The sequence below is a fragment of the Dermochelys coriacea genome, chromosome 1 (assembly GCF_009764565.3).
Source record: "Dermochelys coriacea isolate rDerCor1 chromosome 1, rDerCor1.pri.v4, whole genome shotgun sequence".
NCBI lineage: Eukaryota > Metazoa > Chordata > Testudines > Dermochelyidae > Dermochelys > Dermochelys coriacea.
Genome location: NC_050068.2, coordinates 323,675,212 through 323,701,281, shown reverse-complemented (window position 1 = coordinate 323,701,281; position 26,070 = coordinate 323,675,212). Strand labels below are relative to the sequence as shown.

At 41.8% G+C, this 26,070-nt stretch overlaps 1 protein-coding gene across 16 annotated transcripts in view; it reads left to right on the top strand.

The window, feature by feature from the left end:
• CPNE8 (copine 8) overlaps window positions 1–26,070 on the top strand; it is a 279,857-nt gene that overhangs the window by 135,208 nt on the left and 118,579 nt on the right. For 15 of the 16 annotated variants that reach the window (XR_006275544.1, XR_006275547.1, XR_006275546.1 and 12 more), the window contains 3 exons: window positions 2,108–2,183; window positions 16,189–16,242; window positions 25,167–25,228. Coding sequence is in view for 10 of the 16 variants with exons in the window: in XM_038399049.2 (XP_038254977.1) it covers window positions 2,108–2,183; window positions 16,189–16,242; window positions 25,167–25,228 (192 nt within the window). In the remaining 6 variants the exon portion in view is untranslated. Of the gene's footprint in view, window positions 1–1,461; window positions 2,188–16,188; window positions 16,243–25,166; window positions 25,229–26,070 lie in introns of those variants that run through there. The other variant, XM_043496545.1, reaches the window with a different exon arrangement.

The following is a 26,070-nucleotide window of genomic DNA, read 5'->3' as shown; positions in this document are numbered from 1 at the left end:
TGCATAATTTCCAAAGCTCACTAAAGGCATGAGAGCTGTTTGGACTTTGCAATATGGAAGCTACTCTCTAATAATAATTCCAAATAGGAGCTGCAAGTTTGTTTACCCAAGGATTATTGTAAGCCCTAGGGCTATAGTAATTCTACTGGGCATGGTCAACCTGTAGAGCGTGGGCAGGACTCTCCATTTGAACTTGTTTCAAAAGAAAGGATTTGTTGTGCACCTTTCCTGCTCTCCTTCCTCCAGTAGATGTAGAGATTCACGTCACGAATTACAGCAGGAAACCACTCCCAATACTGGACTCCATGCCGAACATAAAGAGATCTAATGCTTAGATTCAAGTTGCTATTACTTTTTTTTTTAATGGCTTTATGCTTTTATTGGCTAGTTGACACTTTCAGCTTCTGAATATGCTGTTTGGTTAATGAAGATGCAACATTTTAATTGCTTTTTTGGTGGCAGAAAAGATTTAGATAACTTATAAAGTTAGTTTTAACTGTTATATTTTCTGAGATTTTTAAAAATTTGTTTACTTTGACAGGAAATGAAATTTTGTTTTGAAAAACTTCAAACTTCTATTCCTTATATAAGTTTTTGGTTCTTAAAGTAGTTATTAAAATTAAATAATTCTTGGAAAGTCTTTGGCCTAAGTTATTAACTTTACATGATGATTTTTGAAATGAAGATTTTCTTGTATTTTTGCAATGGGTGAGGTTTTACTTGTGTGTTGCCAGTAATTAACTTTTCCCATTAATTGAAATATTTTGTACTTTAATGGCATTACATATTTAGTAATTTAATCTAGCATTAAATAGTCTTGCTATATTTGTACTTAAAATATTTTACTACTCATATAACAAAGATATTAGGCAGTTCTTATAGGAAGGCTTGCATTTAGATACAAAATATTTCCAAATATAAAATGTTAAAATAAGCTTATGCAATCTTAAACATTTGAGAAACAAACACCAAAGATTTAAGTGGAAACGTGAGTTGGAAGTCAACAATATATTTTGTAAAACATTTTCCACCATAAATATTTTCCAATATGCTTTACAAATACATTTATTGAAATAAGGATAATTTTGGAACTTTTTGTGTGGATTTAAACTCAAGTGTTTCTTTTAAAAGAAAAGAAGGGGATGGGTATTATAGGCCAACTTTACCTCTAGATTTATTGCTTTGATAACACAACTCTTACTATCAGGTTCCTTCCTAAAGGTGCTACATGATTTGTTTGCTTGTCCTTGAGAGCTAGAAGCAGAAACCTTTTGGAATGTTTTTATTAACTTTAACATTTTGTAACATAATTAGCTGAACATGTGTATTGTCATATTTTCAAGCATTTTGGCTATAACATTTTTGAAGTTCTATTCAATAAAGGTGAAAACAAGTTTGTAAGAACTTTTAAAAAGTTTGTTATAATAATTTTATTATTATAATTTTTGCATCAATATTGAGGTCTGTCCCCCCACAAAGAATTCCCTTAATCTGTTGTATGAATTATGTGATCAATGGATTCTAGCCCAGGGGGGTGAGCAGTAGCGGCAGAGCCACTATTTCCCTTCCCAAGCAGGTAGGTGGACAGGTAAAACGAGTGAGTAAAGCCTTGGCTCTTCCCCTCCAATGCACGAATCAGCATAGTTTAGGACTGACCTTTCCCAATTACAAATTACTTCCTTCCCCTTCTGACTCACCACTCTTCTCTCTCAAACACACACTTGCACTCTGTCGTGGTGCAAGTGGGGAGCCAGAGAGAGAATGGAGGACTGTTGACAGTTCCTTTCAGGTTCTGTTGATGGTCCACAGTCTTTATTCGGTGCGGGTTGTAAATTTGCAGTCTAGTTCTTCATTCTGTGTTGGGTACAGTTAACATAAGCTATCAGATGGATTCAATCAAATCTATTTATAATTATAATTTAAGGGGGAAGAGTAATGAACATACATTATATTTAAGTCAACAGAATAACAAGTCTTTTGCTAGCATTGCTTTTCTCACGTCTATTCATGTGTCAGCTGTGCTTCACTTTAGGTGTATTTTTGTAAATTAATTGAAAAGTAGTTTATATTGTGCGTATGTTGATTTGAAAACTTTTTTTTTTTCTAGTCATGATTTCATTGGAGAATTCACAACAAGTTATAGGGAATTGTCTAGAGGGCAATCACAGTTCAATGTATATGAGGTAAGTATTTAGAACTTTTATTTTTATTTATCTTGAGGAAATGGATAAAGTTGAGAACTTTCAATGTTTGCTTGTCAAATTAGTCAATGTTCAGGGTTACTATTGGAATCCAAGCCTTTATAAAGGGGAAAACAGACATTCTGGGTCAAAAAAGGATTTGTTTCAGAAATGAGTTTAAAAGCGTATGTTCTTTGGACAAGAGCAGTATCTTCAGTGCTGTTTTGAAAAAATTATCTCTCTTGTTCTATAGCTCTTCTTTCTCAGTATAGTTTGTTTTTTTATTTCTACACAAAGCTGTTTTAAACAGTGTGCATATGGCAAACAGAGCTTGCCTAAACTGCCAAAGTAAACAGTTAAAAGAAAAAGAAAAAGGCTTGTAACCTTGTAATCTTTGCTTAGTGTTTCACCTCATAATGTATCACTGGATTTATTTTGTCTATAGCATCCATGAAGCTAAGTTATAAAAGGTTTCTTTTAAAAAGTTTAATCAGGCCTCAGACTAGATTTGTCAGTTGGTTTCCTAACATCAGTAGTCATAACCACATGACCTGCTCCAAGTTATTAAAAAGGAAAATGTTCATCATTATACCACAGGAAGAAAATTAAATTCAGTAAATATATTCTACCAACGTATAATAAAGACTGGTTTCCCTTATGTACAAGATAGGGCTATTCTCTTCTTTGAAGTGGGATGGTGTCTGTCCTCCTGGAGCCAGTCAGAACCACATTTGGTGTATATCTCATGGTGTCAGGACTCGATTCTCCTGGTTTGTTAGATTGTGAAGGAAGCACTTAGTTTCTTTCTGATGTGTGGCTGCGCAGTGCCACTGTACACATGAGCAGCAGCTGCCTTTCCTGTCTCTGCAGTATTGGTAACCACAGAGAAAGAAACCTTTTAGTGTCATTCCACATAGTAGTTGCTGATTTCCTTCTGGAAACTTACAAGGTCTTGAAGAAGGGCAGGCATGGACAGTGGTGTGACCTCAGTGGGATCACCCCAGAGGTGCCAAGTTTTTTGTCGCTCCATATGTGACATTTCCCTCATTACCTCCCTGCTTTCCTCTCTGAGGAGTGGGGGCAAGTAAGGGCAGGACACAGAAGCACAAGCTAAGTCCCACAGAGAAGTGGAAGCAAAACTGTGTAGAAGGGGAGAGTCAGGAGCCCAAAAGCAGGTGATATGTTTGTCACAATTCAGGGCAACTGCACGTGTATTCCCCTCTGTGTTCCGTAAAGGGCACCTACTCTAGGCTCCTGGCTTATCACTCGTCACCTCTCTTAGATGGAGACCTTTCCCCCTCTCTCCTTTCTGACCAGAGTGTTTTTTCCAGGCAGCATGGTTCCCTGCCTACACTGTGATATTCCCAGCAACGCAGATTGCCTAAACAGGCCAGCATCTGTCCCAACTCCAACAAGGCCTCTGATAGGCGTCAGTCCTTCAAACCTCTCAAAGGGTTTTTTCTGTGGTTACAAGTTCACAACAGCCTTAGGTCAGAACTAGCACACCCATGAATTGTTCAGTCTTTCCTTTATACAGCTTGGGCCTTTGATCTTCATGTTCCAGGAACTATTATGGCAGACAGTGGTCCTCTCATCAGGGTGTAGTTTCAAAAGGCTGGATTTTTACATAACCAGAGATGGAGAATTTGCATTCACCTTCCCCTACAGATTACCCAGGTAAACCATTTGACACTGTTTGTCCCAAAAGTCCATTCTTGTCTGGGACATTGTTTAGTATAGTCCTTTGAAGTTCATAACATTTCCCAGGATTCACATCCAATCTCCCCCCATAAAGAGAGGTTACATGCAAACCTGGCCCACAATAATACATAAACCATTTAATAAATGGAACCCGAACATACTTAAACTATCGTCCCTATTTTATAGGTATGGAATTCAGTGTACACAGCCTAAGTGCCCTGCAGCAGTTCCTTGTGAAGCAGAACTAGTGTGGAGATGGATTCACAAACTGAACATACATTCACAGTTCACCATAAACCTGGAAAGCAAAATGTGGTTGCAGATGCCCTCAGCTAGGTGAGGGCAGTGAGAATAGACTCAACTTAGTCATCTGGCGTGAACAGTCTAATGATCCTGATATAGTCAGTGTGCCAATAGAGCTATCAAAGATGACTCAGACTGGGGAGGTTCAGTGCAGTCCTGGACCAATTATCCATTGATCTGGTTACAACTTCCTGGTATCTGAAGGTACCTGGATTTGTCCAGCAAGCTTACAGAGAAGGATACAGGAGTGTCTTCCTAATGACTAAGTAGCGGGCCACATGAGTTATGAAAAGCTGGGTATCTGACAGGAAAGGAAAACACCAGCAAGAAGAGGTAGAGCTCCTTTAGGGGAAATGCTCCAACATAGTTAGCTCTGGGAGTTCATACAGATTGACTTGAAAGGCCCACTACCAGAAACACCAGCTGGAAATCAGTATTGCTGGTGGAGTCTCACACCTTTTCAAAGTATGTGGTGGTGCAATCCCAGAAGGTTAAAGGGACTCGGAGAGTTATGAATGCATTGATGAAACATGTAGTGTTGCAGTTTGGTCCACTAAGCTGCTTCTACACTGATTGGGGAAGGAATCTGAATCACAGTTATTATGCGAGGTTTGTCGACATCTCCAGATAACCAAGGTGAGGACTACTCTTGCTCACTCTGCGAATAATGGGGAAGTGGAGAGAGTAAACCACATCATTTATTCTCTGCTTAAAATCTTAGTCAGTGAAGACGAACAAAATTGGGTTACAAAGTTACCTTTTGTTGTCTTGGCATACCAACATCAGCTGTGATTCAATTATCCATTACTTGCTGTACCTATTGGTACAGAGGATCTACAGGACCTGGAAACCAAATGATTCTGGGGGACAACTAATTAAATAATTCTCTGTAGCGGGGTGGATACCCCGCTCTGGCTCTGAAGGGGTTAAAGCAGCCCTGGAGAGGGCTGCACTTGAGGAAAAGCTAGGCTGATTGGGGGAAGCAGCCACAGCTGGGGCCTGTCCCAGGTAGACCACAGCTGGCCCTATAAGAGGGCTGAGGGCCAGATGCTGGAAGAGTCTCACACTAGTCCTGGAGTGGGAAGGGCTAGCTGCCTGAGAGCGAGGTATCTTTAAGTGAAGTAGTGCTGGGGAAGGGCAAAGGGAGCTGGGGAGCTCCAGTCTGGTAAACCCCCAGGCTGCAGGCCTTGGTAAAGGCCCCAAAAGGTACTGGTGCTGCAGCCCAGGGATAGGCCCCCCTTGCCAGTGTTGAGTGGCCATTACAGACTGCAGTCTGTCCCAGGGAAAGGGGGCTGGATCACGACTGGCAGTAGCCACTGAGGCAAGATGGGTTTAAAGGGTTGGGGGGTTCCCCGGGAGGGGAGACCCAGAGTGGGGGTACTGCTGGAGCAGAATCCTGAGGAAAAGGGGCACTGGGGTCCAGGAGGGATGCTGGGCCAGCGGCAGGTGAGACACCGGCCTGCAGAGAGCGCTCTGGGCTGGAAGAGCTAATTCCCAAGATGACCAGCAGGAGGTGCTGCACCGGTGAGTTATCGCCTTGCAACACTCTCCTTATGAGACTTTGGACTGTGCAAACCCATGATTTCCTGTGACTTGATGTTCAGGCAGCAAGAACTGGCAAAGCCCTGCACCCGCACAGGTAGGTGATATGGCAGAGTATTACATCAGTGACCTGAGGACAGAGTTCCAGAAGGTGGTGGAACAGATAGGCCAGAAGTGAGCATGCCATGTACCAGATGCAAGAAAAATGGGAAAATATGTGCCCATTCAGGAAAGAAGATGTGGCTATGCAACTGGAAAAAACAGTCCAGAAAGAATCCCAAAGTCACCTCTTAATGGAGGGGACCTTACACAGTGATGGAACAACTAAACAACTGATCTTTGCTAATACAAAAAGCAAGAGCCTCACCCATTTGTAGTGCATCAAGAACTGGAGTTCTGATTCATTGAAAGAAAGGGGCGGGCAAACACTGTGGATACTCATAGTCATTCCAAAGGGATGCAGAGGAGGATTTGGACGTACTCCGGCTGGCTCCTGTGCCTTGTCATGGGAGAACGGTTGTGCAGGAGAAATTGCCAGGGTGTTCTTAGGATCTCAACTTACTGCCATCTTCAACAGTCTGACTACAAGAGATAGGTCTGACCTAGAGGCCATGAACCCTGCACTCACAGATATCTAGATTCAACTATAAGCAATATGTCCATGATAGAATATAGGACTCAAGGGGGCAGATGAACACAGAAACCTGCATAAATGGCAAACTACCTGGATTCTTAGGAGTTACTATTTAAATTCTTATTTAACTGGAGGGGGGGGAAGTTGTAGTGGTTAGTGTAGACAACACCTCCACCAGTAGATGGTGCTATATCTTTATCTTAGCATGAAGTTGTCTTGTATGTTATGTTGTTGAGCTGACATGGGGGTTAGCAGGAAATTCAATCCGGGCTGTGTGTGCGCAGAAGTTGGTACATGCTGCATCCTAATCTGTGTTTGTGTAAGTGAGTATTACATAATACTTCCCCACTTGCAAGCACTGAATATGTATCTAACAAAAGAAAACTTTTATTAAAAAGGAGACGGAACGCAGCATTAATTTGCCAAAACACCACAACAGCGATTCATAAGTAGGCAAACAATAAGTAAATGCCCACCTCGCACTATCTTGGATAGTAATTCCTTGCCTCATTTTCCCGTCTTGTGGTCTGAAAGACTGACAGATGAATGTCCCTTTAACATGCTGCTTCCCTTTTCTCTCTGCTGCACCCACTCTTGGTTGTCCGAGGTTACCAGCATCTTAAAATCCAGGGATACAGTCAAGTGGGTTTAATTCCTGCTCCTGAGAAGGAGGATTGGTTGAGTGATACCTCTGCAGCTGATCTCTGCTGGCACTGATCACTACTGCTGCCTCTGCTTGCTAGCATTGCTGCTGCCTTTGCTCGCTACTGCCTTTAGCTGCAATGCAATGTTCTGAGGTTCTACCACTTAGCCCCCAGTACTTAACGATTTCATCTTTTAGTAATTTCATTGGGTAGAGGGGAACCAGTGCTGCTTCCTCTGCATTACCTTTGACTGCAGTACTGTCCCCACACTGGGTCTAAGGCTCATCCAGCTAAACCAACCTATCAGTGATTTCAACAAACAAAAACATAATCCCAACTATACATACAAAGTGATAGGGTCTAAATTAGCTGTTACCACTCAAGAAAGAGATCTTGGAATCATTGCGAATAGTTCTCTGAAAATATCTACTCCATGTGAAACAGCAGTACAATAAAAAAGCCAACTGTATGTTAGGAACCATTAGGAAAGGGACAGCTAATAAGAGAAAATATAATGTCACTACATAAATCCATGGTACACCCATACCTGGCATACTTCATGCAGTTCTGGTCACCCCATCTCATAAAATATATATTAGAAATGGAAAAAGTACAGAGAAGGACAACAAAAATTATTAGGGGCATAGAACAGCTTCCATATGAGGAGAGATTAAAAAGACTGGGACTGCTCAGTTTAGAAAAGAGACGACTAAAGGAGGAGTATGATAGAGGTCTATAAAATCATGAATGGTGTAGAGAAAGTGAATTGGGAAGTATTTATCCTTTCACATAACACAAGAACCTGGGGGGGGACTAGTGAAATTAATAAGCAATATGTTTAAAACAAACAAAAGGAAGTATTTCCTTATACAATGCACAATCAACCTGTGCAACTTATTGCTAGGGCATGTTGTGAAGACCAGAAACGTAACTGGGTTCAAAAAAGAATTAGATAAGTTCATAGAGTATAGGTCCATCAGTAGCTAGTAGTCAAGATGGTTAGGAGTGCAATCGTCTGCTCTTGGTGTCCCTAAATCTGTGACTGCTAGAAGCTCAGATTGGATGACGAGATGGATCACTCAATAAATTTCCCCATTCTGTTAATTCCCTCTGAAGCATCTAGCACCAGCCACTGTTGGAAGACAGGAAACTGAGCTAGATGGACCATTGGTTTGACCAAGTATGGCCATTCTTATGTTCTTAAGCTCCTCCACTGCTCCCCTGCCTTTAGTCCTCTCTGGCCCTTGGCTCTGACTGTCTGGTTTAGAGCTAACAGGCAACTCCCTCTGCTGCTGCTCCTCTTGCCTTCAGCCCTGGCTCTCTGGCTGGGGACACTAGCCAGCAAACCCCTTTCGCTGCTTTCCTGCTTTCAGCTTCTTCCAGGTCCCAAACATATACAGTCTCTTAGTCAGTTCTTTCCTTTTCTCTGCAGCATTCCCCAGAGACCTGTTCCAGTCTCCTGACTGACTCTTATTGTCTTTCTTCAGGGACTTCCTCTAGTCCCCTGGTCTCTTGTAGCTCTCACCTTCCTCACTAAGCCAGACTCACTGTTAAGTGAGTAGACTATTTAAAGAATCAAGTAAAGAAATGGTGTTTCCCTAAAATGTCCCTTAAAATAAAGTCCATCAGGATGGGGTAAGGGTAACTTTTAAGCCATCTTTGTGTTGCCCAGACTCGGGCCAGAGCACCCCTTAACTCTAATTCATTAACTCTAATTTACAGCAGCCTCCATTGAACTGTGATAAAAGCCAGAATCTTTGTAGCAATATGGAGATATCGTCTTCTGGGTCTGGCAAAACTCCTACCTTTTTCCTGTGCCAGGAGAATTCTCTCTTGGCAATTTAAAGGAACTTTATAGCCCGTGAACTTTATATGAAGGGTATAATAATCTTTACATGATTCTTTAAATAGTCTACTTTTAATGACAGGTTTCAGAGTAGCAGCCGTGTTAGTCTGTATTCGCAAAAAGAAAAGGAGTACTTGTGGCACCTTAGAGACTAACAAATTTATTTGAGCATAAGCTTTCGTGAGCTACAGCTCACTTCATCCGATGCATTTCCTGTAGCTCACGAAAGCTTATGCTCAAATAAATTTGTTAGTCTCTACTTTTAATGTTAACTACTTAGCAATTATAACCAACACTTTGCCAGACAGATACACTGGGGCACCACAATGATGAACACAGCAAGATAAAAACTGTGGAGATGGGTTCTCCTGTCACTGTTTTGAACCTACTAGCTGAAAAGAGAATTTTGAGAGTTTGAATGGGCCTCCAGATTGTGGATTTGGTGGTAATAGTATTATATCTCTATCTCAGTGGATTTTTTTCCTTCATTTTAAACCACAGCTAAAAGTTCATGTAGTTTTCTAGGACAGTCAGGGTTTGTGGCTCTCAATGGTTAAACAAATTGTATTTTAATTGCAAACATATCTGAAATTTGAGGGGGGGGGAATATGAATAAAATTTTAACCAGCATGCATTCCCTTGTCTTTTATATCACTGTGATCCTATATTACACAAAGAATATAGTAGGACACTGGTTTTATTTTTTCCCCTAAGTTGATGGCCTAAAATGTTCTATTTTTCTAACAATGTACATTTTAATAGCTCTACCAAGATTTCAAATACGAATATTTTAATTCCTCGTCATTCACAGAACATCTGTGTATAGTGTATAGTAAAATTTGGCAATAAGCCATATGGATTCCTCTTTCATAGTTGTCTGAGAGATTAGTTGATAAATATCATTGATAAAATCTCTTTGCTTCCACTTCTAGTGTTTGAAAATATGCTCCCATCTCACTCAGTGTGTTCATAGTGAAACTGACTTAGCTATACAGATGGCTTTGAGCAGACATTTAAAAGGGAAGTGTTTTTTGGTTGGTGGTGGGTTTTTTATGTGGCTGGCAAGATTTTTATTATAGGGGCTACTTTCCATTACAACACTCTTTTTCAGTTGTTTACAATTTTGCCAAACTTTAACTTTGGGCTAAAATTATTCATACTGGGTGTCTGCTTCATGTTGAATTTATTTGGAAAATACTGTGCAAAAATGATTTAGCCATTTCTCAGAATGAGGTGAAGGAAAATTACATTGTTTTGTTCCTATTAACAAAATTCTTGCAGCCATTTAATTGAGACACTCTAGATTTGGAAAAGGGATTTGAAATTTGGCAGAATGGGTCACCCTAATGCTGGGGATGTGCCTCTTGCCATCCCCATGAGAAGCCATCCAACTTTGGCCAAGTTATGAGCCTCTGAAAATCTCAGTTCACAGATGCTCAGTTAAACTTGTAAAAGTTTGATGGCTCAGTTTGCTAAATATTCCTCATGTACTGAGCGTGCTTCACCATCACGCTGCTCTGGTGTGCTGGCCAAATTCTGCATAAGTGCTATCCTCACAGAGTGACTGAGCATGCACCGTTCCAAGGCTATAGTCACTGAGCATGACTTTTTCTTTGCAGTTGCCCCTCCCAGCAGCTCAGAGCTGCTCTGGTACCAATCATAGGAACTGAGAGCAAGAAACTTCTCCTGTGCTCTCAGTGCTCCCACTGCTGGCCAGGTAATGTGGAGAAGGAGGAGGAAATAGCTTGCCAGGGATGCAGAAGGATAAGGAGCTAGCAGGGTCAGCCTTAGGGAAAATAGCACTCTGGACGAACTTGTATTTTGGCATCCCTGTGGATGTGGCGCACCCCCCATTGCCCCAGACCCCCACTGGCTCTCCACCACCCCAGGACCCTGCTGCCTCTCTCTAGTGCTTAATTTTTATTGAAAGAGGTGCCAGAGCTCAGCCCCAACAAAAATTAAGCACCGGCTGGGCTGCTAGAGAGTGGCAGCTGTTGGCTGGGCTCTGAGCTGTGAAGGCATTGCCATTGCCAGCAGCAACTGAGACGCAAGGGTGGAATGGTATATGATGTATTGCCACCTTACTTTATTCTGCTGCTGGTGGCAGCACTTCCTTCAGAGCTCAGTGCCCGGCCAGCAGGCATCAAGTTCTGAAGACAAAAAAAATATAGAACTGCTAAATTACAAGAAATTTGTCATACTGTCATATCACATGATTAGGGAGAAAAAAATTCAACTTCAGAAAGCTATACAGAACAACTGATCTCTCTGTACATCGTAAAAGATTCTGCTTCCTCGAGCATCTCTCTTATAACTGCTGTATCTGGCTAGTTTACTAGAATGCCGTGAGAAAGGATCATTTATAGATTGGCTTTCCTTCTTGCTAGTCTGTTATTGCAGAGTTAATATTTTCAAACAAGCAAATGAGAGAAAGACTTTTGACCCGTTTTTGTTTTTGTATTTGTAATTTAAAAAAAAAGGTAGGAGATAAGTAATCTAAAACATAAATACACTCTTTCACACATTCCAGTAAAGCAAGATGGATACTGCATCATCTATTACAGGAATTTCCACTATCCTATGGTGTGGGATCCATAGGTGTGGGATTGGAGTTGCAAGAGATTAAGTCTTAAAAAACATATTCAAAATAACCAGTCAAAAAGAACACAGAACACACAGTGTTTGCTTCTCCAGTATAGTATAGTATATGTATATATACTATACAAGTGTATAATTTAACAACCACTTAGCGACTTCTGTGTTAGCTAAAAAATAAAAAGCAATAATAAAAATATATAAAGTGCAAAAACTACGGCATAAGTGGTATAAATTTTGCACTTGGACATGCATTGTCTGCTATTAAACAGTCTTTAGAAAAATGATAATTTGATTAGGCTAGTCAGTATTTCGAAAGTTGATTCCACTGCTTATTCTGAAGAAATTATCTTTATTAGGAATTGATTTGTAGGCAAATTCCTTCTCTACAAACCCATACATTTGGGCTTTAACAGCATTATACATTTGCAGTGTCTGTCTCAGAATTGGCAAGAAAACGTGCTTTATCTCTCACACCATATGCTATATATAGCCAACAGGAGTCTGGCATATGTGATTTTACTTCAGGATACAAAGACTGCATGGTAGAACATAGAATCGTTCTTTATTCTTCCTGGCAGCAGCAAAACATTAAAATGTTTACAGACAAATCAACACAGATGTAAAACTCTCTGAGCTGCTGAGCTACAGCAGGAGCTGGGAACAGATGAGTTCAGTGGGATTAAGTGTATGAGTAAGGACTCCTTGTAGCATAAAGGTTTCAGGAACAAATATTTGGGAAGGAGAGACCCCAGGCAGACAGAGGGGGTGGTGGACTCAGTGCAGAGAGGCTGAGAGATGATACTCACTGATAAAATAGTGTGTGATTCCAGGGCATCTAATCTGAGACGCATGTCTGAAAATATTCGTAAAATACCTGCACTCCCTTCCTGCACCCCAATCCTTGCACTGTGCCCCTTTCTTCTCAACCACTGTCTGCACCCCTTAATCCCTGTACTCCCCTCCTGTGCTCATGTGGGGTAGCTCAGCACCCACCGGCAGCCCCGTGGATCAGCTCCTACCCCGCAGCCCTCCCACATGCTGGTGGGCCCTGTTGATCAGCTCCTCCCAGTGCTTCCTGCCTGCCGTGATCAGCTGTTTAGCCCCTGCTTTTCCTCTGCAAGTTGTCAGCACTCTGCAGAGTGCCCCCTGACCATGGCGCCCTGGGCATTCGTCCATATGATCCACCCCTAAGGACAGACCTAGGAGCTGGGTCTGGAGTTGATGAGCCGGGAAAGTGGGACAGGAGTGGAGAGGACTGAGGCAAAGAGAATAGTGGGGTAGGGAAATGTGAGACCTGGGGCCTGATTTGCAGAAGTGTGGAAATTCTCAGCTGCAACTGAAGTCACTCAGATTTGTGCACTGAACAAACAGTACTACAAATGCTATGAAAAATCAGACCAGAGGTATCTCAAATTGGGTGCCCAAAATTAATGTACACTTTTGACATTAATGTGTCTCTGCATCAGTTCCCCATCTGTAAAATGTGAATAATAATACTACCTTTACATAGCAAGGGTCTTGTGAATATAAATTCATTAACATTTTGGATGCACTCAGACATTTGTGATGAGTGCCAAGGAAAAGCCCGCTGAGGAAGTTAATACCTCTGGTTTTGGAGCAGGGTTGAATGGAGTGCAGTAAATAAGGCATGGCCCACACATTGAATTAAGAGGATAAAAAGAACTATTGAATAGCTGATCATTCTGTAGGTACCATCCATCCTATGTGCTGAATGAACATTATGATATAGGCTCTAGTTACTGTATGTGATCTAAATGTAAAGACTGCATCATATTGCTTACACAGGCAACTTTAATTCTGGCATTTCCTACCTTAGAGTGCTTGATTTTGCAACCTTAACACTGTTTTAAAATGTAGGTTTTTAAATATGTAGTTTATAGATTGTATTTGCTGCTGTGCCTACATCACACTATAACTGCAGCATATACCTATGCTTTGTCACATTATACAAATATTGTGACTGCATTGTGATCTAGTTTGGTGGTTCTGTTATATAAAACCAAGGGAAGGACTATGCTAAATCTTGAGATTTTTATTCAAGCAAACCAAATTTGCTTTGTTTATTTTAATGCATGGGTGATAATTTTGTGTTAATTCTTATTTTAACCAAACTAGTTTACCCATTCTTTGAAGGTTGCAAGTCCCTGTTGGGCATTTGCTCACATCCATAAAAGACAACAGTTTGACTCATTAATAGTCTTCCAATTGACAGTCATTTTTAGAAGTGTGTAGAACAGTATCCTCATTTTTACTGTGACTGGTTCTACCAGTACTATTAAGCTATCGCTTACTTGAACACTAGCTTCACCTAAAAATGAGCAGTAGTGCTTCTGGGTGAGCTGACTGGATGAGATCAAAAGAACTCTGGAAGTAAGGCTATTACTCCATGTATTGTTTTGTTACAGAGCATTTTCTAATATATCTGAAGCTCTCCAGTTTCAATCAATAGATTTTTTTTTTCTGTTATGAAAATCACATTGTGAAAGTTCAAAAGATTTTGCAAAAGTGTAAATCATGGTGCTCAAGCCTGAAAAATATATTCTTAAAATTGCTTCTAGGATGCCTTCATGTTCTTACCATAGCAACGAGGCAGTAACCCTGTACATTTTCAACTGGGCTAACTTACCTGTTTGTGCAAACAGTTCATGCCCACATTTTCTGTGATTACAAATCACTGTGGGCACCAAATTTTAGTAGTCACATGTCTGTCCTTCTGCATTCATAATTAGGTAAACTTGAAAATACTAAGATTTGCATGTACAATTCACTGAGGGAGTATGAATTGGAAAAAGGCAAATATAGTGCCCATATTTAAAAAAGGGGAAAAAAAAGAACCTGGGGAACTACAGACTGATCAGCCTCACTTCAGTCCCCAGCAAAATCATGGAGCAGGTCCTCAAGGAATTCATTTTGAAGCACTTGGAGGAGAGGAAAGTGATCAGGAACAGTCAACATGGATTCACCAAGGGCAAGTCATGCCTGACCAACCTGATTGCCTTTATGATGAGATAACTGGCTCTGTGGATATGGGGAAAGTGGTGGATGTGATATATCTTGACTTTAGCAAAGCTTTTGACATGGTCTCCCACAGTATTCTTGCCAGCAAATTAAAGAAGTGTGGGCTGCATGAATGGACTATAAGGTGGCTAGAAAGCTGGCTAGACTATAGGGCTCAACGGGAAGTGATCAACAGCTCGATGTCTAGTTGGAAGCCGGTATCAAGCGGAGTGCCCCAGGGGTCATTCCTGGGGTCAGTTTTGTTCAACATCTTTATTAATGAACTGGATGATGGGATGAATTGCACCCTCACAAGTTGGCAGATGACTCTAAGCTGGGGGGAGAGAGAGATACGCTGGAGGGTAGGGATAGGGTCCAGAGTGACCTAGACAAATTAGAACATTTGGCCAAAAGAAATCTGATGAGGTTCAACAAGGACAAGTGCAGAGTTCTGCACTTAGGAAGGAAGAATCCCATGCACTGCTGCAGGCTTGGGACCGAGTGGCTAAGCAGCAGTTCTGCAGAAAAGGACCTGGGGATTACAGTGGACGAGAAACTGGATATGAGTCAGCAGTGTGCCCTTGTTGCCAAGAAGGCCAATGGCATATTGGGCTGTATTAGTAGGAGCATAGCCAGCAGATCGAGGGAAGTGATTATTCCTCTCTATTCGGCACTAGTGAGGCCACACCTGGAGTATTGTGTCCAGTTTTGGTCCCCTCACTACAGAAGCAATGTGGACAAATTGGAGAGAGTCCAGCGGAGGGCAACGAAAATGATTAGGAGGCTGGGGCACAAGATTTACGAGGAGAGGCTGAGGGAACTGAGGTTATTTAGTCTGCAGAAGAGAAGAGTGTGGGGGGGAGGGATTTGATAGCAGCCTTCAATTACCTGAAGGGGGGTTCCAGAAGAGGATGGAGCTTGGCTGTTCTCAGTGGTGGTAGATGACAGAACATGAAGCAGTGGTTTTGAGTTGCAGTGCGGAAGGTCTAGGTTGGATATTAGGAAACATGCATCCGATGAAGTGAGCTGTAGCTCAGGAAAGCTTATGCTCTAATAAATTTGTTAGTCTCTAAGGTGCCACAAGTACTCCTTTTCTTTTTACTATTTCACTAGGAGGGTGGTGAAGCACTGGAATGGGTTACTTAGGGAGGTGGTGGAATCTCCATCCTTAGAGGTTTTTAAGGCCTGGCTTGAGAGAGCCTTGGCTGGGATGATTTAGTTGGTGTTGGTCCTGCTTTGAGCAGGGGATTGGACTAGATGACCTCCTGAGGTCTCTTCCAACCGTAATATTCTATGAATTACAATTGCAATTCTACAAGTGGAAAATTTGGACTTTTCAGGTCCCCTTTATGTAAAAGGTAAACTGAAACTGTAGTAATACGCTGGGCACTAGAGTTGGGTAAGAAACGGAATTAAAAATTCACACAACAATGCAGGGTTTTTTCTATTTTTTTGTCAAAAATCTTGAAACAGTGTGTGCAAACTCTTCTGGCTCTGTTCAACAGCAACAATGTAGTCTTCTCTTAACAATTGCAAGTGTCCCGTTGTGAGTCATTGTGAAGTATCCGTTAAGAGTTCCTGAATATCAGTTCATAATGTAACTATTAATGTGTCATATATCTAAAGAATACTACTTCGTACCTTAAGAGAATCTTAAGAATTTTCACTATGTCAACTGCATAATGAATGATGCATCTGTAATATTTTTATCTGCCATTCTAGGTAATAAATCCAAAGAAAAAAGGAAAAAAGAAAAAGTATATTAATTCTGGAACAGTAAGTAGATACTTTTTATATTAACTTACGCTTTCCTTTTCTGTCTGACTTCGTGAAATAAAATGTATTCAAACTAATTTGACAGTGTTAGAGTAAGACTTTCTTTGAAGAACGCAAGAGTAAAGTATTTACTATAACTCATTTTTTCTACTTTTCCTTCTTTTCTGTGATTAAATGAGTGTCTCGTGAAAGCTTTGTCCAAAATGTAATTTTGAGTTCCCTGTGAGTTTAGAATTGCTGGAGGCAGTGTTGACTTTTATCTGGAATACAAGTTGATTTTTAGAATGCATTAAAATGCTTTTTTTAGTTCTTCAGATAGTGGACAGAGACATGAACAAATAAGAGATGATAGATTATGTCCTTTGTGCTTAAGAAAATATTTATTCTTAAGTCTGAATTTTTGGCAGAATTAGATTTAAGAAATGCTGTGACTGTAATTTGCAAGAGTACTAATGTTTTTTTAACCATTGAGGTACTAACAACTAGTACCATATAATGTGAAGTTTTTAGTAAAAGTGCAAGAGCCTTTTTAGTCTCAGTTATATTAGCTTGATCCACTGTAATAACTGCAATGCTGATTTTAATATTCTGGCATCCAGGAGAATCAAAACATAATTTAATATAAGAATACAAGAATAAATCTAAGTCTACCAGAATTTATATTTCAGAAAGTCAAACTAAATACAGATGAGTGCTGGTTCTGCAATCACATATATGCTTAATTTTACTCATGGGAGCAGTCTGAAGTCAGTGGGACTTCCATATGCAGGATTGCAGCCTTGAGGTGGAAAATGATGATTGTTCCTGTGTGTATATTTCTGTTCATAAATGGGGCATGTGCCATTGTCTTTTCCACAAACCTATAGAAAAAGATCCAGAATAGAAGAAACTTTATTTCTATGGTAATTTGATGGTAAGAGTTTATTGAAGGAGTGAGTGATTTTCTTTCTTGTTAATATATTTCCAGTGGTAGACTTTAATACGTTAGAACAAAGTACTAGTACACTGCACCAGTGTGTTGGCATGACGTCCCTGTGAGTGCTCCACTTTAGGTGTTTAGCGCCCCTGCGCTTGTAATTGGAGATTTGTGGTAGCAGTGTCTGGTTGGGTCACATATGCACAATCCCCGTCTCCCGCTGCCTCGGGTGGTTAACTGGTACTGTGCGACCAACTCCCCCTCAGTTCCTTCTTTACCGCCCTTGGCTACGAATCGGCGCATTCAGCAGCTCCTCAGAGCTTAGTTAGCATAGTATACCCCAATTAGTTCTAGTTTTGTTATAGATAGTTAACTCCTTTCATTTCCTTATCCCCGTTTATTTAAAAAAAACAAAACAAACAAAAAAACCCCACCACCCTTATTTGTTTCCTGAATAGAAATAGGTTTTCATTGAACTGTTACTTCTGGTTCTCCCCTCAGGGGGACGAAACTCTCCCTTCAGGGGAATGAATGGTTCTCCGGGCTTTAAACACTGCCTCACCTGTAGGCTATCAATCTCAGTGTCGGACAGGCAGGCTCATGTTCGCTGCTTAGTCGAAGCACACATGCCTCAAAAGTGCCCTCATTTTCATAAACTGACAGCCCAGACCAGGAAAGTCAGAGACTTGCAGTTTAATCTACTGTTCATGGAGAACTCTCTCCAGCCAGCATCTGAACCAGAAACACACACACCCCCGAGACACAGTTCACCGACTGCAGCCTCTGATGGGCTCTACTTTGTCCGTGACTCGTGTGATAGACCACGCAGATAAAAAGATGACTAAGAAGCATATGTTGTCCCCACCAGCTCAGGAACTGACCAAGAAACAGCGTTCCTCAAAAGAAGAGACCTTGTCAGTACCAACAGGCTCCGCAGCTGTGATAGCTGGACCATCGTCAGTACCGACAGGCTCCACAGCCGAGATAGCAGGACCCTCTGGTACCGTTGGTACTGCGAGAGCTAAAGACTCTGAGAGCTAGCGCCAATGGAGGCACCCAGGGGAAACAGAAACCCCATATCTCAGCACCAGCAGAGCTGTCCCGACACTTGGCACCAGGCATAGGAAAACTGCAGCCTATGCTTTCACTTCCTGTCAGCATTGTGCAATTGACAGTTGCACCCATACAGACAACAGCTCCACAGCAGCCAGTACCCACTGTTACCACATCAGCGGCACCAAGGCTGTTGACACCACAAGAGTTCTTCCTTCCCAGAGACTTCAAGGTGACCTGAACAGCTGACTCTCCCATTCTCTGCACCGAGATTACAACAGCACTCTCTGTTCTGAGCTGTCCCACCACTCCACTGACTTCTGCTCCCCCATTTTTGAGCAATGATGAGGAAGAGGGAGAGACATACCCCTAGCATCGCTCTTCCCCCACCCGCAAAACGATCAAACTGGCCCTGCCATACAAGGGGTACTATTCAGGGGCCAAACAGCAGCAGTGGTATGGGCACCCATGGATGGTACCTATTCCCTTCCCTCCACAGTGGCAGTATTGGGCCCCATGGATGGCATATCCCCCTCACCACCTCAAACCTCCTAGCCCACACAGGGAGGGTACACGGCAGTCACCTGTGCCATCAGTACCAGGACCATCTGAGCCCCCTGAAGAGATGATGGGAGAACAGGAAGAAATCTCTGACCAGGAGGTCGAAGCAACAACCCATGTTTTTTCATCATTCCCGGATGATACCATCATGCCCCCTCCTCCCAACATGGGAAACGACTTTAGACATTTCCAGGATCTCTACAGGAAAGTTGCAGATTCCCTTGACATCTCACTGGGAGAAGTGCAGGATACATGACATAAGCTTGTTGACATCCTGCAAACATCAGCATCATCTAAAATCGCTTTACCCAAGAATGATGCAATCATGGAACCAGTCAAATACATCTGGCAGGTCCCTGCAACAATCGCTCCAACCTGGAAAAGGTCCAACAGGAAATATGTTCCTGCAAAGGGAACAGAGTTTCTTTTTCACATCCCACACCAAACTCCCTGGTAGTGTATGCTGTTTGTGAAAGGGACAGACAATAATATCCCCAAAACACACCATATGACGAAAACTGGAAGAGGTTTGACCTCTTTTTCTGAAAAGCTTATTCTTCAGTTATGCTTCACCTTAGAATTTCTAATTATGAGGTGTTATTAGCAAAATAGGACCCCACAAATTATCGCAAACTATCAGATTTTATTGAATTTCTCCCTGAAGAGGAAAAAAAAAATTTAGTGCACTCATTTCCAAGGGCCAACTGATCTCCAAGATGGCATAGCAAGTTGCCCTATATTCTGCAGATACAGCAGCATGATCTACACCCACCGCAATTGTAATGAGAAGGGCATCCTGGCTACATTTCTCTGGCTTCCCCAAAGAAGTGCAAGCAACAGTGGATACCTGCCATTTGAAGGGCCCAAACTCTTTGCAGCCAAAATGGACAAATCTCTGCACACCCTCAAGTACTCGAGGGCGACTCTAAAGTCCCTGGGTATCTATACTCCTAGAGGAAAGAGAAGACGAGGAAGGTATTCCTGTCCACATCATATGTACAGACACACAGGCAATATGACCCACAAGCCCGGAAACAACAGTCCCAAAGGAGACGACAACTGTCAAATCAATCTACCATGTCTCATCAATCATCCGCCAAGCAGCAAGTTGAGACGCTGGTTGTGGGCCTGAGACCCCCACATCATTCAGCGCTGAGAACTTCTATCATCTCCTAGCCATTCAGAGACCGTTTAACTGCCTACTACCCAGTCTGGCAATCCATCACTACAGGCAGATGGGTGCTCGAGATAATTGAAATTGGATACTCCATCCCTTTTACTTCAATCACACTACCCATCCTCCCTTCCCATCTCTTCAGGGACCCCTCTCACGAATATCTACTGCGGCAGGAGGTAACCCACCTCATCCGTCTAGGAGGAGTAGAACTGGTACCAACAAAATACAGAGGGATGGGTTTCTACACGAACTACTTCCTTACACAGAAAAAAACAGGATGATGGAGGCCCATTCTCGATCTCCGATAGCTCAACAAATTTGTCAGAAACCAACACTTCAAAATGGTGACCCTGGCCACCATTATCCCAGTGTTAGAAAGAGGCCCTTGACTTCCAGGATGCATACTTTCACATAACGATTCACCCATCACATCGGAGGTTTCTCCGACTTTGCTCTCGGACCAGATCACTTCCAATACAAGGTCCTGCCCTTCAGTCTGTCCACTGTTCCCCAAGTCTTCTCAAAGGTACACATGGTAGTTGCTGTATACCTCCGCAAGAAAGGAATCCTGATATTTCCATATCTGGATGACTGCCTACTGAAAGCAGCAAATCAACCAGCGGCAATAGAGCAGTAGTTCTCAAATTTTGCATTGGTGACCCCTTTCATGCAGCAAGCCTCTGAGTGTGACCCCACCCCTCCCCCCACCAATAAACTAATACACATTTTTTATATTTAACACTGTTACAAATGCTGGTGGTGAAGTAGGGTTTGGGGTGGAGGCTGACTGCTTGCAACCCCTACTTAATAACCTTGTGACCCCCCTGAGGGATCACGACCCCCAGTTTGAGAACCCCTGCAATAGAGGCTTTCCAACAAACAATAGATCTCTTTATGCCATTAGGTCTCCAAATAAACACACGCAAGTCGACCCTCACACCAGTACAGGAACTGGAATTCATTAGGGCTTCTCTCAATACACCCAAGGCAACAACATCTTTACAACGGCAACGCTTTCTAACTCTAACTAATATGATTGCCACATCCCTGAACAGTCCCCAGGTAACAGCCAGCACTTGCCTGCAATTACTGGGCCACATGGCCACATCGACTTTCGTCATCCAACACATGGGATTACATATGCGAACCCTATAAATTTGGCTCTGCACAACTAATTCGCCACGAAGGCACAGTATAAACAAATGCTTCACGATGCCAAACAAAGTAAAAGACTCACTATCCTGGTGGACACAACCACATAACATATGCCTAGGAGTGCCTTTCACCCAAACCGCTCCTACATTGACTATTATGGATGCATCCCTCATAGGTTAGGGAGCACATCTGAACTCACTCTGCTCAGGGCCATTGGTACCCAACAGAAGCCTGACTTCACATAAATCTTCTAGAACTAAGAGCCACTTGCAATGCATGCACAAACTTCGTACCCATGATCAGAAACAAGACCATACACATTCTCAGAGACAATTTAGCATGCATGTTCTACATAAACAGACAAGAGGTTGCACGCTCACACTCCCTGTGTGCAGAGGCCATGTGACTGGCACTGGTGCATCCTGCACAACATCCACATTGTAGCAACCTCCCTACCTGGATATCAAAAAAGTATGTCAGATGCACTTAGCAGGAACTTTTCTCAGGACCACAAGTGGAAACTTGACATCAGGTTTCTCCACAACATATATTCAAACAGTGGAGATTCCTCATAGTAGACCTCTTCACAACAGAGCACAACACCAAATGCCCACTATTTTGCACCAGGGACAGAATGGCCTTCACTCCTTGGGAGGCGCCTTTCTTTCAAATGGAACAGTCCTCTCCTATATGCCTCCACCCCACCCCCCATCCCCTAATGACACGAATGCTTCACAATATCAAAGAGGACAAGGCCACAGTAATACTGATAACCCCCAAATTATCTCCTCAAACATGGTTCCCCTACATTCTCAGAATGTCAGCATGCAGACCTCTCACCCTTTCCCTCCTACCTCGTTTCCTGTCCCAGGAATCAGGATGAATCCTGCTCCTGAACTTGGAGACACTCCGCCTCAAAGCATGGTTGCTTCATGGCTCCGGGGACCAGAAATAACACGCTCCAAAGTAGTACAGAACATTTTATTAAATAGTCACAGACCGATTAGCCACCACACACACTTACACAAATGGATATGTTTTGATTCCTGGTGTGTCACAACGCAGACAACATCAGTATCTGCACCTTTACCTTAGATTCTGGATTTCCTGGTTGAATTTAAGAGATCAGATCTCTCTATTAGCTCAGTCAGGGTACATCTCTCAGCCACCCTGAAATCCTCACTCCCCCTTCACCTTGGGACCTTAACTTAGTTCTCTAGGGCATCACCAGACACTCATTCGAACCGTTAGCCACTTGCTCACTTCTCCACCTGTCAATGAAGGTGGCTTTTCTAGTCGCCATTACATCTGCAAGACAAATGAGGGAACAAGGAGCCTTCATGACTGACCCACCCTACACAGTATTTTCCGAAGATAAAATCACTCTCAGACCTCATCCCAAGATTTTACCTAAAGGTCGCCTCCTCGTTCCATCTAAACCAGCCCATCTACTTACCAACATTCTATCCTAAGCCACATAAGAATAGACAAGAATCCACACCCTTGATGTTCGCAGGGCCCTGGCTTTTAACATGGATAGAACAAGGTAATTCTTCAGGTCCCCAAAATTATTTGTTTCAATCACGGAATGATCAAAAAGAGATGCCGTATCCAAACAGTAGTTCTCCAAATAGATTTCAGAATGCATCAAACTGTGTTACCAGCAACAGAACTTGCAACCCCAAGTGGGGATTCATGCACATTGCACCAGGTCAGTGTCAACTTTGATAGTTTTTCTGAACAGTGTTCCCATTACAGACGTATGTAGAACTGTGATCTGGGCCTCTGTCTGTACATTTACACTGTATGCAACATCTGATGCATTATTCAGACTCATCATATTGTCCTCTGCCATGACGTAAATGCCGAAGCCCCTCGCTTCACTTTGGAGGGCACTGCTCTGAAGTCACCTAAAGTGGAGCACCCACAGGGACATCACTCGAAGAAGAAAAGAAGGTTATTCACCTTGTGCAGTAACTGAGGTTCTTCGAGATGTGACCCCCTGTGAGTGCTGCACTACCCTCTCTTCTCCCCTCTACTTCGGAGTTTCACTCTATGCTCTGCAATAGAGAAGGAACAGAAGGGAAGGGTTGGTCGCACAGTGCTGGTTAGCCGCCTGAGGCAGCACAAGACTGGGACTGTGCATGTGCGACCCAACCAGGCACTGCTACCAGAAATCTCTGATTACAAGTGCAGGGTGCTCAACATCTAAAGTGGAGCACTCACAGCGGGACACATCTCGAAGAACCTCAGTTTACTGCTCAAGATGAGTAACGCTTTTTCTTTAAATCTATGATCAAAACAGAAATATTCAGAATCGGATAATGAAGTTTTGTTAGGGAACAGTCTCTAAAAAGAAAAAGTATAGTTATTTTATGTGTATGTTATCATCCTGGCTTTCAGAGCATGGTCTTCTTTTGTGCATGTTAAGTATTCTGACACGTGCGTGCATGCATGCAATCACATCTGAAAAGTGCACCGATGTGTGTTTGTGCATGCAAACATGACTGTGTATCAAATCAGACAGTCTTGTTACCCCTCTGTCTGAAGTTAAAATGTAAATTTATGGGACGGGTTTTATATTTTCTCTGTACAGGGAGGGAACTAGCATGCTTTTGGTCGTCATTAAAATAACAGTAGTAATTGTCTTCCTGTCTAACTCCAGCCCCCTACCCTCCATATTCTCTCCTTCTGTTTCTATCACAGTCCTCTTCCAACTCACATTTTTCATTTTGCACTCAATCTGTGGTCTCTCCACAGTTTGCCTCCCTGCCTCTCCAAGTTTTCCTTCTCCCAAACTCACCAGAAGCACTAAGAAAAGGTGGATTTATTCACTACAGCTGCCTCATGGCCGCTTGTAAAGGCAATGGGAAAACAGTACCCATCTTATCTAGTGTACACCAACGATAGGTGGCCGTTTTTAATATGGGAGGTAAAATTACATTTTAAACAAGTGCTTATGAGAACATGAACTGCCTTAAACAACACCTAAAATAGTGATGCTTATAGTATGAAAGAAGTGGGAAATTTGTAATTACTTTGTACAAGGGAAGAAATAAGTAGTCTGTTGGTCACAAACCTTTTGTGTACAAACAATTTATCGCTCATAATATTGACTGGTAATGAAGCAACATGATTTAATAACTGACAGAAGGGCCATAAAAATGAAAATGTTCAATGGAAGTATAAATTGAAATTTGCACGTTGCCTTTAAAAAAAACACTCTTTTAAAAGACTGATAGGACTCTGTAGTGATAATTTCCCCACCTTCATCTTCACAGATCACCAAGGGTCAGATGTTCTGAGGAAGTTTCATCTTACTTTATAGATAGAGTTGAACTGAACGTTCTGCTTCTGTGGATGTAATGCAATATCTAACGGGGCTGAATGCTAGATCTGTGTTTGAGTTTAAGCCATTGTCATTCACTGAAGTACTAGAGGTGTTAAGAATATTTCATACCTCAACCTGTGCTTTGGGCCCACATTCTTCCTGGATGGTGAAAGCCAGTGAAGAAGAAAATGTATACCTTGTAATGTTTCACATTGGCAAATAATAGAACATCTCCTGTTTTTATTTATTTTTAATTTACCGTTTTTCATTTTTGACTTTTATCACTACCCAGAGGTCCCCACTGAAATGAAGTGACATGCAACATATATAGATAATTTAATGTAGCTTTTCAAATGAAGTTGAAGTGTTTGCATAATGGATCAACTAGTCGTAGCATCTGACATTACTCTACTCTATAGCATGAAGTGACCCTCACCACACTTGTTTTCTACCCCACATGCAGTAATGTTTCCTTAAAATTTTCTCTCACCTCCCTGCATCCTTCACTTAGTCTAGAATAATACAAAGTCATTTAAAACTCTTTTTAGACTTCCAGGATTGCCCCATGCCTTCCAAAAAGGATTTATGATTTGCTTATCTTCTTTCTTCCCTAACATTGTAGGAAATGATACCATAAATATAAGCCTTGAAAATATTTTACATTAATTTTCTGCTTGTATTTGATTTGAGGAATGACCATTCATGCCTGATTCTGTTTTACTTGATTTCAGGTAACATTGCTTTCCTTCCTAATTGAAACAGAAGTTTCATTCCTTGACTATATTAAAGGCGGGTAAGTGATCCCTGCAAACTTTTCTTGTTTTCCTGTTTTCATTATAATTCACTATTAACCTGTTGACATTCTTGCTAAGTGATAGTTCTAAATATCCATAAGAATTGCATTGCTTTTTTCATTTTAAGGAGTAAACTTCCTTATTGATTTTAAAAAAAAAACCCAACCCTAACTACATAAGAAAGTTTTATGTTTTGTTATGATAGGGTTTTGTTTTGTTTGTTAATTGTGCTTATATCTGTTTTTGTATTCGCAAAGTCAGTGTTGAATAAGTGTACCTTGCACTTGGAGCAGAAGGTGGTAAGGTTTGTGATGGCTCATAGTTTCTGAGGAAGTTCATTCCACAGCCTTGGGGCTGGCCCTCAGAAAGGGCTATCTCAGACAAACACGAGTTCCATTATGCCTGTATAGTAGAGTTCTTGATCATGGTCTTCATCCTGGAGTTTTAGGCAATCTTTTAGGTATCCCAGAACTAGATCATTGAAGTAGCTTGCTTATTAACTAATTTGAGAATGGATTGAAGGTGTAGTCATATGTATAATCCATTGCAATAGTCCAATGTCAAGGTGACAAAGGCATGGATAACCATGGCAAGGTCAACATTAAAAAGGTCAAGTAAATAATGAGATGCACTGAACAACAATGGAGCGTCAGGAGCAATTTAAGATACTACAAAACATTCCTTCCCCTCACTCCCAACATTAGAACCAATTCTCGCGGTCTCATTTAGTTGCGTCCCACAGTCTTTTAGCCTAAGGCATAACTTGTCTTGTCTGGATGAAATTTCAACTGCCTATCTTTAATCCATGCCCTGTCTTACTAGACACTGTGTAACCTGTTAC